At 46.3% G+C, this 15,684-nt stretch overlaps 1 protein-coding gene across 2 annotated transcripts; it reads right to left on the reverse strand.

Annotated features, from left to right (window-relative positions):
• Positions 1 to 7,879: 7,879 nt before the first annotated feature.
• On the reverse strand, positions 7,880 to 15,353 carry GPR12 (G protein-coupled receptor 12). 2 transcript variants are annotated; one of them, XM_070520438.1, is made up of 2 exons: positions 15,118 to 15,353; positions 7,880 to 14,377 (listed from the first exon to the last, which is right to left on the reverse strand). In XM_070520438.1, the coding sequence occupies exon 2, from the start codon at positions 14,367 to 14,369 to the stop codon at positions 13,365 to 13,367; it is 1,005 nt and encodes a 334-aa protein (XP_070376539.1). In that variant the 5' UTR covers positions 14,370 to 14,377; positions 15,118 to 15,353; the 3' UTR covers positions 7,880 to 13,364. The 2 variants fall into 2 exon arrangements, with proteins under 2 accessions (XP_070376539.1, XP_014699298.1); XM_014843812.3 differs by having other exon boundaries at positions 7,880 to 14,384.
• Positions 15,354 to 15,684: the final 331 nt, after the last annotated feature.

The raw sequence follows: 15,684 nt of genomic DNA on the forward strand, positions 1-15,684 counted from the left end.
CTAAGCTGCCCAGCCCTGTGGCCCTAGACCGGTCTTTGACAAAGAGCTCTGCTCTGAGAAGTGGGAGGCGGGCCAGCCCCACTCCACTTCCTCGGGCTATGATTTTAGATACTTCCCTTTGCCTCTCTGGGCTTCGTCACCTGTTTAGGGAATAATATCTGACTTTCTTAGCGTAGAGGATCCTTGCTTATGCTGACACTCGGGAGAATTTTCATTCCCAATAATAAAAACAGCTCCACTTCTTCAGCCCAGGCTAGACGCGGCTGGGTCTCCATGATCTAATCATCTTCTAGCATATTCTAGATGAGGACATTCAGGCTTAGAGAAATGGAGTGACTCAGTGGGGTGAAAAGACAGAAAGTGAGAGCTCCAGGATTCGACATGTCTCTCCACCTGCAGTCACCGACCAACCACCCTAGTTAGCACAGGACAGTCGGTCCAGGTGACGTACCTTGCAACCAGCTCGAGAACATGACTTCTACCCAGGATGGTCTAAAAGAAAAGTGCCAGCGGGGTTGGGGGTGGATCTGGGCTGTGGTCCAACTGTAAGAAGGGGTGAGATGGTGTGGCACTCTGCATGTCTGGTGACATGGATCTGACCCAGACCTCAGCGTCCACATGTAGGACAGAGGACGTGAGCTGAGAGGATGGCCCTGTCCACACTGCCAGTCTGTGGTGAGGACACATTCCCACATACAGCCACCAGATCCTGAGGGCTAGAAGTGGAGAGGGCCGGTTCGGTTGTCTGGGGATGGTGTGCAGTGTCTGTTTGCTCTCCTTCGTGGCTCTGGGAGCTGCTGTAACCCCAGGGGACTGGGCCATGGGAAATCATTCTCAGTAATACTGGCCCCATGTCCATCGCTCCAGGAAGTTTCTGGGTGACCGTTCTCTAAATCTGACCCGGCATCCAAGGTCTTACCTAACTAGCTTCATCCTCAATCTGAAAGCTCAAAGGACCCGGGCCCCCCGGGGGGAGGTTCAGGCTGTCAGGCACACGGGCTGTGTGGGGAGAGGCCTTCCTCCTGTCTCTGGTTGACAGAGACAGAGGGAGACCCTTCGTGAGGCCACGGCCACCTCAGTTTGCATACAGTTTTACAACACCCTAATAATTCTACCCCAAATTTGTGCAAAATGTTTTAGACCAGAGAGAAGTAGATTTCTCTGTTTCTTTTCTCCCCAGCCCCGTGGCTGGAGACAGTCCCTCCTTCTCTGCGGTGGGGCTGGGCCCAGGTGGACCCCCCAGAAGTTCCTGCCAGGAAGGGCAAGGCCCCGCACCCCCGGCAGAAAGGGACACGAGTCGCCACTGGCAGAGACAGCCTCCTCCCAGGGCACGCCTGTGTGTCCCCCCATCTAGATGCGCAGAGAGAAAGGGAGTGCTGAAGCCAGACTCGGAGAGGAGGGTGCGCTCCGGCTCCCTTCCCATCCTCTGCAGTCTCTCCTTGTCGGGAAGAGGAAGGAGCTGTGGACTAACTGCCCTGAAATTGGACTCGAACACTTGCAGCTCACGAAAAAATCAGTGATGTGTGAGGGGGCAGCGCGCCATCTCAGCCGGCGTGTGAACCCAGTGTCTGCCTTCTTCCTCTGACTTGGTACCCTGCCCTCCAGGCGGGAGAGCTGGCGAGGGAACACCACCGTTAGCTCCAGGCACAGAATGACTCTATGCACGAACTCTGGTTGCTGGGAGAGGGAAGAGAGGCCGCGAATTCTGACCCACAGGAGAGGTGTGTTGCCTGGGTTTGGTCTTTCTCCACATGTACCCTCCCAGGGCTGTGCGCCTGCTGAAATCATCTCCCAAGTATGGGCCACGGTGGGCGCAGAGACAAGCAGGCTGGTGCCCCTCCCTCCCTGTGCCCACAGGCAGGCCCCGGGCTCTCCCCAGCCCAGGAAAGACTGCAATACACATCCGCCTAGAAATAGTCCTAAAACAAGCTACATCTTCAAAGGCAAGATCAGAACTCATTTTTGGGGATACGTGTAAGTTTTATTTGTTTGCAACTTAATCTGTGGCTCAGCCCCTGTAGTCTTTGTCTCAGATTTTGTACATTTTAAGTTGTTCAGTCTATGCAAAAATCAGTCTAATCAGGATTCTGTAGAGATGTAATTAAATGAAATTTTGTCACCTTTTCGAGGTTTTGTTTTTCTGAAACCTACACCTAGATTCTGAGACAACCTCTGCCTTCTAACAGGTGGGCAGGGCAGGAGGGAAAACTCACATATAAATGATTATATACATATTTTACATTCTTTACACTTTATTAGAGAGATAGGCGATCTCCTGTTTCTAAAGGGCACATTTAGAGAAACTGAAACAATCAATGTATCTATTCAACATTAAGAAACGCACAATCTTTTTAGGAAGTAAAATTTATTTGTCATCCATACCACACATAAAATGACCAGAATCTCATAGACAACTGTTTTGTTTTTAAATTGTTTTATTTTGTTTTGAACTAAGCTATGACAACAAGAGCTAGAAAACTGTACATTTTCAATTCAGCAACAGAGTTACAGCATGGTGCAACTGTGATATTTAATGAAGAATCACTTGTGCCATTTAAAAAATTAAAATAAGGTGCATTAATTATCATGTGAATCACACAAAGCTGATTTTAACCCACAGGTGAAACCTTGAGGACATTGAGGAAAGAATTTAATATATTTTCAGTATTTGACATTTTATTCATTTATCTTGTTGTTGTTGCTTTTTGGTGAGGAAGATTCGCTCTGGGCTAACATCTGTTGCCAATTTTCCTCTTTTTAGCTTAAGGAAGATTGTCCCTGAACTAACATCTGTGTCAATCTTCCTCCACTTTGTTTGTGGGTCACTGCCCCAGCATGGCTCAATGATTGGTGTGTAGGTCCCCACCCAGGATCCGAACCCATGAACCCCAAGCCTCCGAAGTGGAACACGAGAACCTAGCCACTATACCACTGGGCCGGCCCCCTGTAGTTATTTTTAAAATAGTCTCTCTTATAGTTGTCTCCATGAGAAATTTAGCATATATCTAGACATGTGCTGCCCAATACAGTAGCTACTAGTCGCATATGGTTTTATTTAATTTAAAAAATTAAAAATTCAGTTCCTCTGTCTCACTAGCCACATTTCAAATACTCAGTAGCTACATGAGGCCAGCAGTTAGCGTGCTGGCTAGCACACACATAGAACGCTTCCATCATCACAGAAAGTTCCATCAGACAGCCCTGTTTCAGAGTTTTCATAGGTGATCAAAATAGATAGAATATATAGCTGATAAAGCTTTTAAAATAAGTAACCATTTAGATTGGATAGTTCTATACTAAATATTTACCAACTAAAATTATACAATCCAAAATATGTAACATCAACAGGAAACACTGACATTAAAAATAATTCACTAATTATTGAATTGTCTGCTTTTAAAAGCATGTATAAATACTCCTCTTTTTAAGGCTGGAATTTATGCTTTCAGCTGCCACCTTTGAGGACATGAAGAATGAACATACACATAAAGCCCTTAAAATGGTGCCTAACACAGTGCAAGCTCAGAAAGTGTTGGCCCTTATAGCAATAATTATCATTCAAATTATCATTATAATTTCTAATAGTCAGTCTGTTGGCAGTGCCATCAAGTTGATTCAGACTCCTAGTACCCTGAGCACAGAGCGGAACTCCGCCCGGTCTTTTTTGCGCCACATCAGACAGTGCTCTGCCGCTATTCTCGTGGCTATAGGGTTTTCATGGCCAATTCTTTGGAAGTGGGTGCGAGGTCCTTCTTTCCTCATCTGTCTTAGTCTGGAAGCTCTCCTGAAACTTGGCATCATGGGTGACCTGCTGGTATTTGAAATACTGGTGGCACAGCTTTCAGCATCACAGCAACACACAGCCACCACGGTATGATAATTGACAGACAGGTAGCGTAGTTCCCTGACCAGGAAACAAACTCAGGCCATGGCGGTGAGAGCACCAAGTCTTAACCACTGGACCACCAGGGCTGGCTAGTCAGTAGTAACAGCAAATTATTCAGTCTCGGGAGGGAACACTAGACATGGCTTTTCACATTTCAAGATTTCCTTGTCAATAAAAATCTGCCCCAGAAAGAAGTTCTGAATAGGGAATCCCATTCTGGGTCTGTCGCCTCTGAGCCAACAACCTTGGCAAGGTCACAGCCCCCCTGAGTCTGGGCTTCCTCGTCAGGGAATGGAGGGGCTTGCAAAGTCCTTTCCAGCCTGAGAATGTGGACTCCGTGACCACTAAGACATGTAAAGGATCCATGTAAAACACAAAAATCCGTGCTATGTTTTATGTTTGACAAGTCTGCACATAAATTAACAGATTTAAAAAAATATAAATGTTTCTGAGGCTGGCCCGGTGGCACAGTAGTTAAGTGAGCACGTTCTGCTTTGGCGGCCCAGGGTTCGCCAGTTCAGATCCCCGGTGCAGACATGACACCGCTTGGCAAGCCATGCTGTGGGAGGCGTCCCACATATAAAGAAGAGGAAGATGGGCACGGATGTGAGCTCAGGGCCAGTCTTCCTCAGCAAAAAGAGGAGGATTGGCAGCAGATGTTAGCTCAGGGCTAATCTTCCTCAAAAATAAATACACAAATATCTCTAAAAGTTTTTTTACTCATGCAAATACCTGTCTATACAAATGCAACATGAATAAATTTTTAAAAATCTTACATTCACAAAGTTTACGAAGCACCTGCGTGGGCTTTTAGTGATTATGCTGAAGTTCATTTCAATAGAGTTTTCAGAAATTTTTTAAAGAATTGGTGCCTAAATTAAATGTAATTAAAAACATTCTGTATAGTCAGCCCCAAATCCTTTGCACTTGACTCCTGACTCCACCACAGCTCTTGCTCCCAGAGAATGCTTTTGCCTTCTTTATACTTACCTAGGCCCACCCTGCCCTTTGAGACCCATCAGCAGCCTACTGCCTTCAGAAGCCTGTCTACACTCCACAGCACACTATCCAGGCCTCTGAGTGTCTGCGGTGTATCTGCGCCACTCCTCTGACACTGAGCCGAGGCTACCTCCAGAGCCATCTGACCTTTCACACACAGGCCACTCTGTTAATTTGACTGAGCACTTCTTAGCAGGCACCGCTTGTTTCTAAGTATTCACAGTGCTTAGCACAGTGACCCACACAAAGGCTGTGTGATTTTAGGCAAGTCACTTAACTTCTCTGTGCATCATTTTCCTTATTTGTAATGGAGAATATCAATACATGCCTCATAGCATTACTGAAAAGATTCTTCGAGATAATGTATGTAAAACTTTTATCCAGTACCTAGCTCACCAAATAGTGGAAGTCATATTAGCAGTATTACAGTCATGCACTGCATAACAATGTTTCCGTCAACAACGGACTGCACATACGATAGTGGTCCTATAAGATTAGTACCCTATGGCCTAGGTGTGTAGTAGGCTACACCATCTAGGTTTGTGTAAGTGCACTCTGTGATGTTCGCACAACGACGGAATCGTCTAACAATGCATTTCTCAGAACGTGTCCTTGTCGTTAAGCACTGCAAGACTATAGTCATAATAACACTAATGAAAAGTAACATCCAAGTAGGTTTGTGCCTACATTAAACTATATTGACCCTCCACCTGTCGTCTCTCACCCAGTACTGCAAGGTGGGTCCCAGTGGCATGCTCATCTTATAGAACCAGACCCAGAGGCGAGTAACGTGCCCCAAACCCAGCAACAGCAAGTGACAGAGAGGGGACGTGAGCCCAGAGGTCTGTGTCCAGAGCCCTGTTCCTAGTCACTTTATTAATGAAGACTACATAATTACTGGTTTACATCTTTTCCTTTTACAATTATAAACCTATTTTCACTCCAATAGAAACAGCCTCTAGTGTCAACATTGCTTGTTCAAGCCACGTCCGTCACTCTGCCAGGTCTGTAGGCAGAGGCAGGGCCCCGAAGATGTTAGGTTTTCAACCTGGGGGACCTCCTGGAATAAGTCAGTAAGAGCCAGCTGTGACTAGATGTGAAACAAATTCTGAAAAGGGGAAGAAACTTCCTGCTGACAGACTCGGTAGAGTGAAATGCGCTTCGAAACACACGGTGTGGAACACACTCTCGGGACCTGTCAGCTGCTCCTGGACTGAAACAACCACCTTACGAAGAGTGGAGGCCTGAACCAGAACAGCCTGCGTCCGCTGCCCCCAAGCCCCGCCGGCCCTGCTCTCTGCTCCGCCCACAGCGTGCTTGTGTCCAGTTCCCCGGGGGTGTGGGGTGGGGTGGTGTGGGGAGGAGGCCCTGTCCCCGCGAGGCCCTTCGTGGGGATGAGAGCCTTCAGAAGGAGCGAGGCCCCCGGGCCTGTCCAGCTGCGTCTAGCCGGGACTCCTGGGTGAGCGCGCGGGGCAGCCAGGCCAGTCTTTTTAGTTACCTTGGTCATAACCTCTGGATTCAGATGTTTCCGAAATATCCGGATTTTCACTTGAAAGCATCCCAAATCCTCAAGTGAAAATGAACTCACATCCAAGAACTATTTGGTCACTGAGCTGAGTGAGTGGCCACCTCCGTCCCAAAGCCTATTCAGAGCGGGAAGGGGCCCTCTGTGTCCTTACTGCTGGATTTGCTGCTGCTCACGTGGGATCCTGAACTTAGAAAACAGAGCGTCTTTAATAATAAGCATTTTTGACTTCACGGAAGTCCTGCAGAAAATCTGACTACTACTCTTATTTCCTGATCTTTCTGGACTGTAAGCCACAGGGCCAGGAGGTTAGTGTAAGGGGGGGATGTGATGTCAACCAACCTGCATCCTAGGAACCATGTTCAGTAGGAATCACGTAAGTGTTTTTGTCCTGACTTGGGCTCGCCCAGCCCTGCCTCTGGGACACCACAGAACTAGCCTGAAGGTCACTCAGTCAACCTCACTGAGGACTCCTCATCTGGACATCAGAGAACGGAGGTGGAAGTACGTACAGTGACAGAGGAGGGAGAAGAGTGTGGCCATACATATGTAAGCGTGCCTGTGTACACATGTATGCATGCGCGCATACAAATCACTTACTGGAGATGGTGAGTGTGGATACAGAAGGCATAGCTGGATGACTGATCTGACTGTGGAATATTCTGGAAAGTTCACAGATAGGTCATGAACAGGAAAAGGACAGACTGGCCTCTGTGATGCCAAGAAAGAGGTCTGATCGGACTTTTTCCGTCTCATTGAATTGTCTTTTTACCAATTAAACTGTCATCCACCATGTCATGTGTCATCTCACTGTCATCCACCATGGCCTTTGTGGTGGATAACAGTGGTACCGTCCTAATGGAAGGGGCAGAAGTTCAATTGAGCCTGAGGAATTAGAAAACAACCTCGGAAACAGCAACAAGTGGCCCAGCAATCCGTGCGAGGAAGCACACTGCGAACCAGAAGCGTCTCTCAGGGCGCAACGTGAGGATGGCCTGGCATGGCTGGCAGAAAAGGCTGAGGGTCCTAGTCATGCTGAGACGTTAATGTCATTAGTTCTATTAGTCCAATGTTAGGACTCAGTCAGAGCCACGCGGCGTGGTCCTCAAACTCAAACTGCATCAGAACCCATCTACAGGGCTTGTGAGAAGGTTGTAGGGTCTCACACACTGAGTCCCTGAGTCAGCAGGTCTGGGGTGAGGGGACACTCTGCACTTTTAACATGCTCCCAGGAAATGCTGATGCTGCCGGTGGGGGCCCACACTCAGAGGCCCGCTGCTACACAGCAAGCAGAAGCCGGGGTAACAGATCCTCCTGCCCTTGGCAGCTCTACACGTCGTGGCTATTGTAGCCCAGTTTGGATTGCTAGAGTTGAAGAGGCTGAGAGAAATGGTAGACGATGCAAAGGATCAAGAAAATGATCAAAAGGATACAAGATAAAATAAATCAGAAAAAACGATGTAAGTAATTGGGACAATTTTATTTGAAGAAGAGAACAATATTGTTCAACTGATATTTTCAATACACAAATGTTGACTGTGACGAGGGTGTCTCTGCATCTCCAGCGCTGGGCCGACATCAAGAGAGTCAGCGTGTACCGAGGAGGCTGAGGCTAGGAGCGCTAACGCACTGCTCAGCGTGGAGGGGACGTGCCGGACTCCAGCTTCCGAAGATATCTTGACTTCGACGATTTAGATTGCACAGAGAAAATTCCACTCCATAAGTTTTCTTCCAACTGTCAGATTCTATAGTGTCCAAGAGTAAATCTGCTCATATTTCAAAAGGATCCCGGAAGGAGTAAGGATACAGTTGGATCAAACCCATTTCCCTCAGGTTTTAGCCCAGTAACCAAGATGTCTGTGAAGGACAGGCCATCATCCCTCTTGTGAAAGGGTTATGACACTGTCACCAACCCAAGAGAATCCCACAGATTCAAAGTACACTGTGTGGTGAGAAATGCAGATCCAAGCCTTTCAGAGAATGCCATAAAGATGTTCCTTTTCCTTTTAAAATATTCTACTTTTAACTGTCTGTTCAAATAGCCAACTACCAGGGAAATCCGCGCCCTGGGAAATGTTTTCATTTCTGCTCCAAACTTATTTTCAATTGAAAGTTTGTTCACTGGTGCTTGATGATACTATTTGAATCTTTATGATTAAAAAACTCCTAGATTTCTTCTGTAAATATTTTATAGTATGGAGACATTTAAGTTATATATTAAAATCCACTTCAACTATGTACTTCAACATATTTCTATTGGAGAAAAAATGTCGCCTCCTTGGGCAGAAAGGAAGCACAGTGGACGTAATGACCATTGTAGCTATTAACATAAATAGTATTTTTGATGCTGAAAAATAATAAACGATTACAGATAAACGTCAACATCAAGGTGGGATGTTTTTAAATTTCTCTGATGTACCTGGCTAGAAAAAGGTTGCTTTAGGATGATTTCAGTTGAATTTTAGAACATAGAGAACAAAAATTTTTACCTCAGTCATCTCAAGATGAATTCGTGCAAGCACACACAGCCCCCCAAACACAAACCACATGTGTCATAGAGAAAACAGTCCTTCTTGAAAAAATGAAGGTGGAAACCTTTGTTGCGGGGTGTACTCACACATGCACACAGAGACACAATGCATATATATAGATAAAGTTTCTGAAAGAGTTACCTCAAGATAATGGTGATTAGGATTTTAAAAAGTGAGAACATTAACATGGAAAAATATATTTGTAGATCTTTACTAGATATTGAGAAATTCTAGGAAAAGTTCAAAGTTCATATCCACTGAGCACAGACTAGTTATCTATCAATTTCTGACAAGAATAAACACTTTTAAAATATATATTACATAGATTTATATATAATAATATATTAATATAATACATATATATGAAGTGTATATATTTTAAAATTGCTTATTCTTGTCAGAAGTTAATACATTATATATATATACATACACACACACACACACACACACACAGTTTTTTGTGTTTTTTTATAAGATGCTGAGGGTATGACAGTTGTCCTGGCAACTCGAAGCGTTGTCTACAGACCATCGGCATCAGCACCAGCTGGGAGCTTGTTAGAAATTCAGCAATACTTCAGCCCTATTAAAGCAGAATCTGCATTTCAACAAGATTCTCAGGTGAATTAGATGCCCTTTAAACACCTAAAATTTGAGGATCCTTAGTCAAAATTACCACTCTTTTTTCCTGCATTGTTTGCTAGAGGACAGATCTGTCTGCTAATTCAAACCATGTTTTTACCTCCTTGATGTATATAAACTACATTTGGTGATTCCAGAAGTTCTAACCCAATTTTAAGGTTCCAGTCAGATATCAAAACCATGCAAAAATGATTAAAATTTTGAAGTGGGCAAGAAATCAATCTGTTCCTTTATTACCACAGGCATAGAATCAAAGTGGAAACACAACACTCTTCACTATGACACCACGGTAGTCACATACTTAATATGTATTTTACATCGGAAATGGTTAAGTCAACCTAATGTCATGAAATAAAGTCAATCATTATTTTATTAATAATATTAAGCATTTCTTTAAAAAAATGTTTACCAAATCTCCAAGATACTTTTGCTGGCACTAAATATCTTTATTTCTCATCTTTTCTTTTAAACTCCTTTAAATCATGCTTTAAATTCTGGGAGACTCCAAGACCGTTCCTTCACACCAAGTCAACTGAGGCACTCTCCCCTCCTGTACGTGGCCCTTCAATTGAGGCTCCAGGGAAGGAGGTGCTCCCCTCCTCCCCCACCCCACTCTGCCTCCAGGAACCAGGAAGGAAGATGGCTCCCTTCACCATCAAGAAACAAACCTGGCTGACGCAAAGAAATAAAGTTACAGGGATAAAAGGCAACAAAACCCTGGACAGCCACAACCTGGATAATTAGCCTCCAGCAAGGATCCTGGCAGGTCACTGAATTGTCCCCCTTACATGGATAACTCTTTCTACTGGAAATAATACAAATTCCTTGGTAGCTAAAAATGTTAAGCACATGGGTAAAAGATGACATGCTACCTCAGGACCGTAGGAAACATGATTGTTCTCCATGATGTATTTAGTCCTGTTGCAAAGTTAATGTTATTGAACATATATGCATATATATGTATACAAGCACACACATACATAAACATATACACATATATCAAGACATGTGCACACTTCTTCTTAACCCCATAGAAGCAAAGAAGCCTTGTAGGAAACCACATAAACATCCAAAAATCTTCACAATTTAAAGTAAACAGTAAGGACATGTTATAGTTGAATTGAAAAATCTTAGTTGAAATCAGACGCTTTAAAAACAGGGGTCAATAGCAACCATTTAACTGGTACTTATAAGACCATTACATCCTGAAGGAAGTGTATCATATGAAGTTTAAAATAATAAATGAAGGCAAGCTCTCTGTGTAATAAGAGTGCCCTCACCCCTTTGCACAAAAATATTGCAACGTGCAGAGCTCTGGGGGTTGGCTCCAAAGGCAGGAAAATGCTTAGTGAGGAAGAGAACACTGAAAACAGACCTCTTTCATGTCCCACCATGTTGACAGTCACGTCACATGTAATTTTAAACAGGAAGCTAATGTCTTACTTGTAGACGTAAAACTGAGTGACAGCAACATGTTATACCTCATTTCCCTCAGCCCTCATATCCGGTGAGGCATCAAGGGCAGCCCAGGGCAGGGTCGAGACAGGCGTGGACTTTGGAAAACCTGGATTCTGATCCGAGTTCTACCCTTGAAGCTCTGTGGCCTCGGATAAATTTCTTAGCTTTTCCTAGCCTTAGTTTTCTTATCTGTAAAAGTGTGTTTGGGTGATTATGGCCCCAGAGCCGGTGAAGCAGCCAACACAGGGCCTGGCACTCAACATGTTGTGAACACAGTGCATATTATTATCATTATAATTCTTAGCATTAGAGACATGCAAATGGGAACCACCCATTTCTACAAAAGCATCATTTATTGCTTTAAAATCTCACCACGGATCTATTTCCCAGCCCATGTCAGAACCAACTTACCTTAGTCATTTCTCACATGGAGATGCTATTAACTTTTAAATGGTTAAAAACAAACAGACTCATCAAATTCAATTACCAATTCCATCATATGTTGAAGAATTTTTTAAAGGCATCGACTTGATGGAATTGATCATACAGTGATACGTATTGAAAATGCTTTCTCCCTTCTGAAACATTTCAGTCCCTCCACTGCTTCCGTAAGCAACCTGAGGGAGGAGGCACAGATCCAAGTACGGGATTTATCCACACTTGTGCTACATAAGAAGGGGCTTTGGAGAGATGGCATCAGCATGCGGGCTGCCAGAATGGTCCTGAGACCACCATGGGCATAACATTTGGGACAAACCAATGAGGTTAATTTATTACAAATGATTCCCCAAGGACTCTGAAATACTGGCCTTGCACCATCTGAATGGGCTAAGCCGATGTGCTGTACAGAAATTCTTCCACTGGCTCTAGAGACACAGCGATAAATCCATCACAAATGTCGGGAAGGTATCTGTGCCCAAAATGTCTGAGCTAACAGAAGTGATGCCCAGAAGCAAGGATTTTACGATATGTTTAAAATTCTCTCTTCTGTGCCATTTCCTGACTAAATCCTTGCTCTCTGAAAACAGGCAATGCAGTTTTTATTGCATTTAAGTTGTTTTTTGGTGAAAAGAAGGAAGAAGAGTTCAAACTTATCTTCCCATGAGCAGCCACATGGTCATTCTGCTTGTGAATTTACACGATATAGCTGACAGATATCACAGTCAGGTATGTATGTTATGCACTCACAAACAAACCTAACCGATAAATAGACCACCTGTTTCAAATGCATTTCACACCACAGACAATAGGAACCAGAAATACTTGGTCTACAACATTTAATTCTATTTGTCTCAATCAAGAATAACTAATAATACATTCTTAGATATAGAGAGAAAGGAAAGGTGATGTTTTTCATATTTTGTGATAGCTTTACATTGAATTATTTTCAAAATAGACTAAAATAAATTTAATCTACTTTCAATACATGTTATTAATTTTTTTCTTTTGTTTCCTGAAAACAATCAGACTGTAGCTTGAGAAACTATAATGGTGAATCTAACCAATCCTACTTCGTATGTAAATTAAAGCAAACTTCCTAACTCATTTTAGAAGGATATATTGAAAACCTATATTGAAAAATGACTCATTTGATTCTGAATTTACATGGCAACATTTGAAACTAGTGGTCTAGCTGACACAGGCAACCATGCAGAAAGGGTTACAACATTCATTGAAACACCAAAGCAATTCCTGTGAACAGTAATTGCCAAAAGTAAAGAAAGAATGAATAAGAATGGGGTCCTGGTTTCAGTGTGGGTAACTTATTACTGAGTTCACGTTAATAAAATCAGGTCTCTTCCAAACATAATCATGTAAACTATTTTAATTGGCTTGAAAGAGACTGTATTCTGTTAGATACATGCAGCATTGAAAATCTACCCTGATGTTAAAAAAAAAAGTCTGGAAAAAGTAACTTCTCCTCCATTTTCCTCAATAACTCAGTTTTATTTTAAAGACCAGGTAAGAACTCTGGGACAGTTTACCTTTTATAACATCGTGGCCACATCATATCTTTTCCTTTCCCACCCACCAGCAGTCCTCTAAACGAAATATAAAACCACCCCCCCCCCGCACCCCCAAAGAAAACAATATTGAGCAAAGCACTCAACGATCTTTTTAGAAGGGTGAAAACACGGGTAACATGATTTTCACTTCAATCACTTAACTCATCTAAAGGAATGCTTCACGAATGCTAAGTGTTCTGTGGTTAAGAGACACTCCAACATAAAGAAGGGAGGGGAGCATCTCAGCCTCTTGGCCAGGCAGCAGGAGTGCTCGGTCAGTGCAGAACTCAGTGTGCAGGATCCTCCTACGTGGAACGCTGCTACACATCGCTGGGTGACCGCGCCCTCTGGGAGAGACTGGGTGGGATACAGCCGCAGCAGATGAGACAGAGGGCTTTCTGGATCTCTTGGTTTCTGAAAGCGTATATGACAGGGTTGATGATGGAGTTGTAGGTGGCGGGCAGGAGCGTGGCATAGGTGTAGATGGAGGGGTAGGTATAATCAGCGATCAAGGAATAGAGGGTGAAAGGCATCCAGCAAGCAGCAAAGGTCCCCAGGATGATGGCCAGGGTCGAGACGCCCTTCCGGGTGGTGACGTAGTGCGAGGTGGCCAGGAAGTGGTGCTGCAGGGCTATCTGATGGGCGTGCCTCATCACAATCTTACAGATCTGGATGTAGAGCTGAAGCATGAGCGCAAACATGAAGAGGAAGCAGACAGAAAGGATGGCTGCGTTGTTCTTGGTGAGAGGTCTGACCACGCTGCAGGTGGACTCGTCCCTGAGGCAGTTCCAGCCCATGACGGGCAGCAGTCCCAGGCAGATGGAGGTCCCCCAGAGCATGATGAGCATGACATAGGTAAACGTGACCGTTCTCTCCGAATGGTATGTCAGAGCGTAATACAGGGAGAGGTAGCGGTCAACAGTGATAGCCAGCAAGCTGCAGACAGAGGCAGAGAAAGAGGCGACAATGAGTCCGATTGTGACCAGCTTGGTGGCTTCTGACTGAAGCAGGTAGGCAAAAACAAAATTGATGATGAGGCCAATGCCGGCCAGCAGGTCTGCAAGAGCCAGGCTGCCTATCAGCAGGAACATGGGCGCTCGCAGGCTGGGGTTATGGAAGATGATGAGGACCACAACGGCATTCTCACAGGAGATGAGGGTTCCCGAGGTACACAACACAATGTCCCAGGGGTTGACAACCAGCTCTGGCTCTGGCTTTACGACAGGAACCTGGGAGGAGACGGCCGCCGACGCGTTCTCCGCAGCACCGGCATCTAAATAATCCCGAGGCAGCCCGCTTAAATTGACCTTCAGGTCTTCATTCATTTTAACCCCTGTCCTCTTCAACGAAAAGACAGGCTTTTTAATGTTTAGATACAGCAGGTGACAATCCCAGATCATGCAAAAAACACACAAACAGAAAGCCAGCCCCTATTCAGATACTACTATCAAACGCCACAAGCTTCGTGAATTATAAACTGCTACGAAATTAAACAAAAGCCAAAGTCTCCGTGACTTAAAACCCACAACAAAAAACGCCGTTCGGCACTGGGGAAAACACAGGAGCAGACTTCAAAGCACGAGCGTGAGTGAAGCAAGCACACACGGAATCGCGGCGGTCTGTTTGCTAAAGTGCTGGGAACACACATGTGAAAATCACGACTTGCATGCTGAAAACGAACAACTGTTTGACATCTGAGCTGCTGCCGAGGAGACCACGCCGCAGGGACAAGTCGCGAGCCGGGGGCGGCCATCCTCGATGGAATATTTAAATCGCCTGTTTCCATCGAACTCCCACCCTCCGAAAAAAATCCCTCGCGCGCGTGCACACACTCATACACACTCCTCAGCCAGAACAAAGAGGGGTCCCAGATTTCCCCAGGGTGCACGGGGCAGTAGGGGCACGGCCACAAAAGGCAGGTGTGTGCGATGGAGGTGTGGAGACAGACAGACAGACAGATGCCCATGCACTGCCGCCACTCCCCTAGCGGCCGGGACGGGCGGCGGACGCGAAGGAGACAGACAGGGAGCCGGGACTGGCGGCCCGTGGGGCCGGGGGTCAACAAAGGGTCACCTTGGCGCGTCCAGGCCGAGGGGCTCCTCTGGTGCTTCCGAAGCGCGCGGGCTATCGGTGTCGCATGTCGGCGCGGCTGCGGGGCCCGTGGCGGCGAGGGACGGCGGCCGCGCCCGGGAGTCGGCGGGCGGGCGCGGGGCGCTCGCTCCACGCCAGGTGAGCGGCGGGCGGCAGGTGAGCGGCGGGCTGGGCTCGTGCGCCCGGCTCTCCCCGCCGCGCGCCCGCCCGGCCCCCAAGCTCCCCGCATGCGCGCACCCCCCCCCCCCCCCGCGCCCGCCCCGCGCGCGCCCCCGCCCGCGGGAGCCCCGGGAAGCCAGCGCGTGCCCCACGGGTCGGGGCTGCGCCGGGGCGCGAGGGCAGGCGAGGCGGCCCTGCGCGGTGAGAACCCCGAGCGCTCTCCGGGAGGGAGGGAGAACCTGGAGGCTGAGAACTGCACCGTCACCCTCCCCGCCTGCTGCGCCCCGCATCCCACCCCGCCGGCGGTCCGGGGCTTGCGCCCGGGCAGGGCAGGGGAGCGCTGCCTGGGAGCCCAGTGACCTATTTCGTTCCTGAGGTCTCCCTGGGGAG

Source organism: Equus asinus, chromosome 11 (assembly GCF_041296235.1).
Source record: "Equus asinus isolate D_3611 breed Donkey chromosome 11, EquAss-T2T_v2, whole genome shotgun sequence".
Classification (NCBI taxonomy): Eukaryota; Metazoa; Chordata; class Mammalia; order Perissodactyla; family Equidae; genus Equus; species Equus asinus.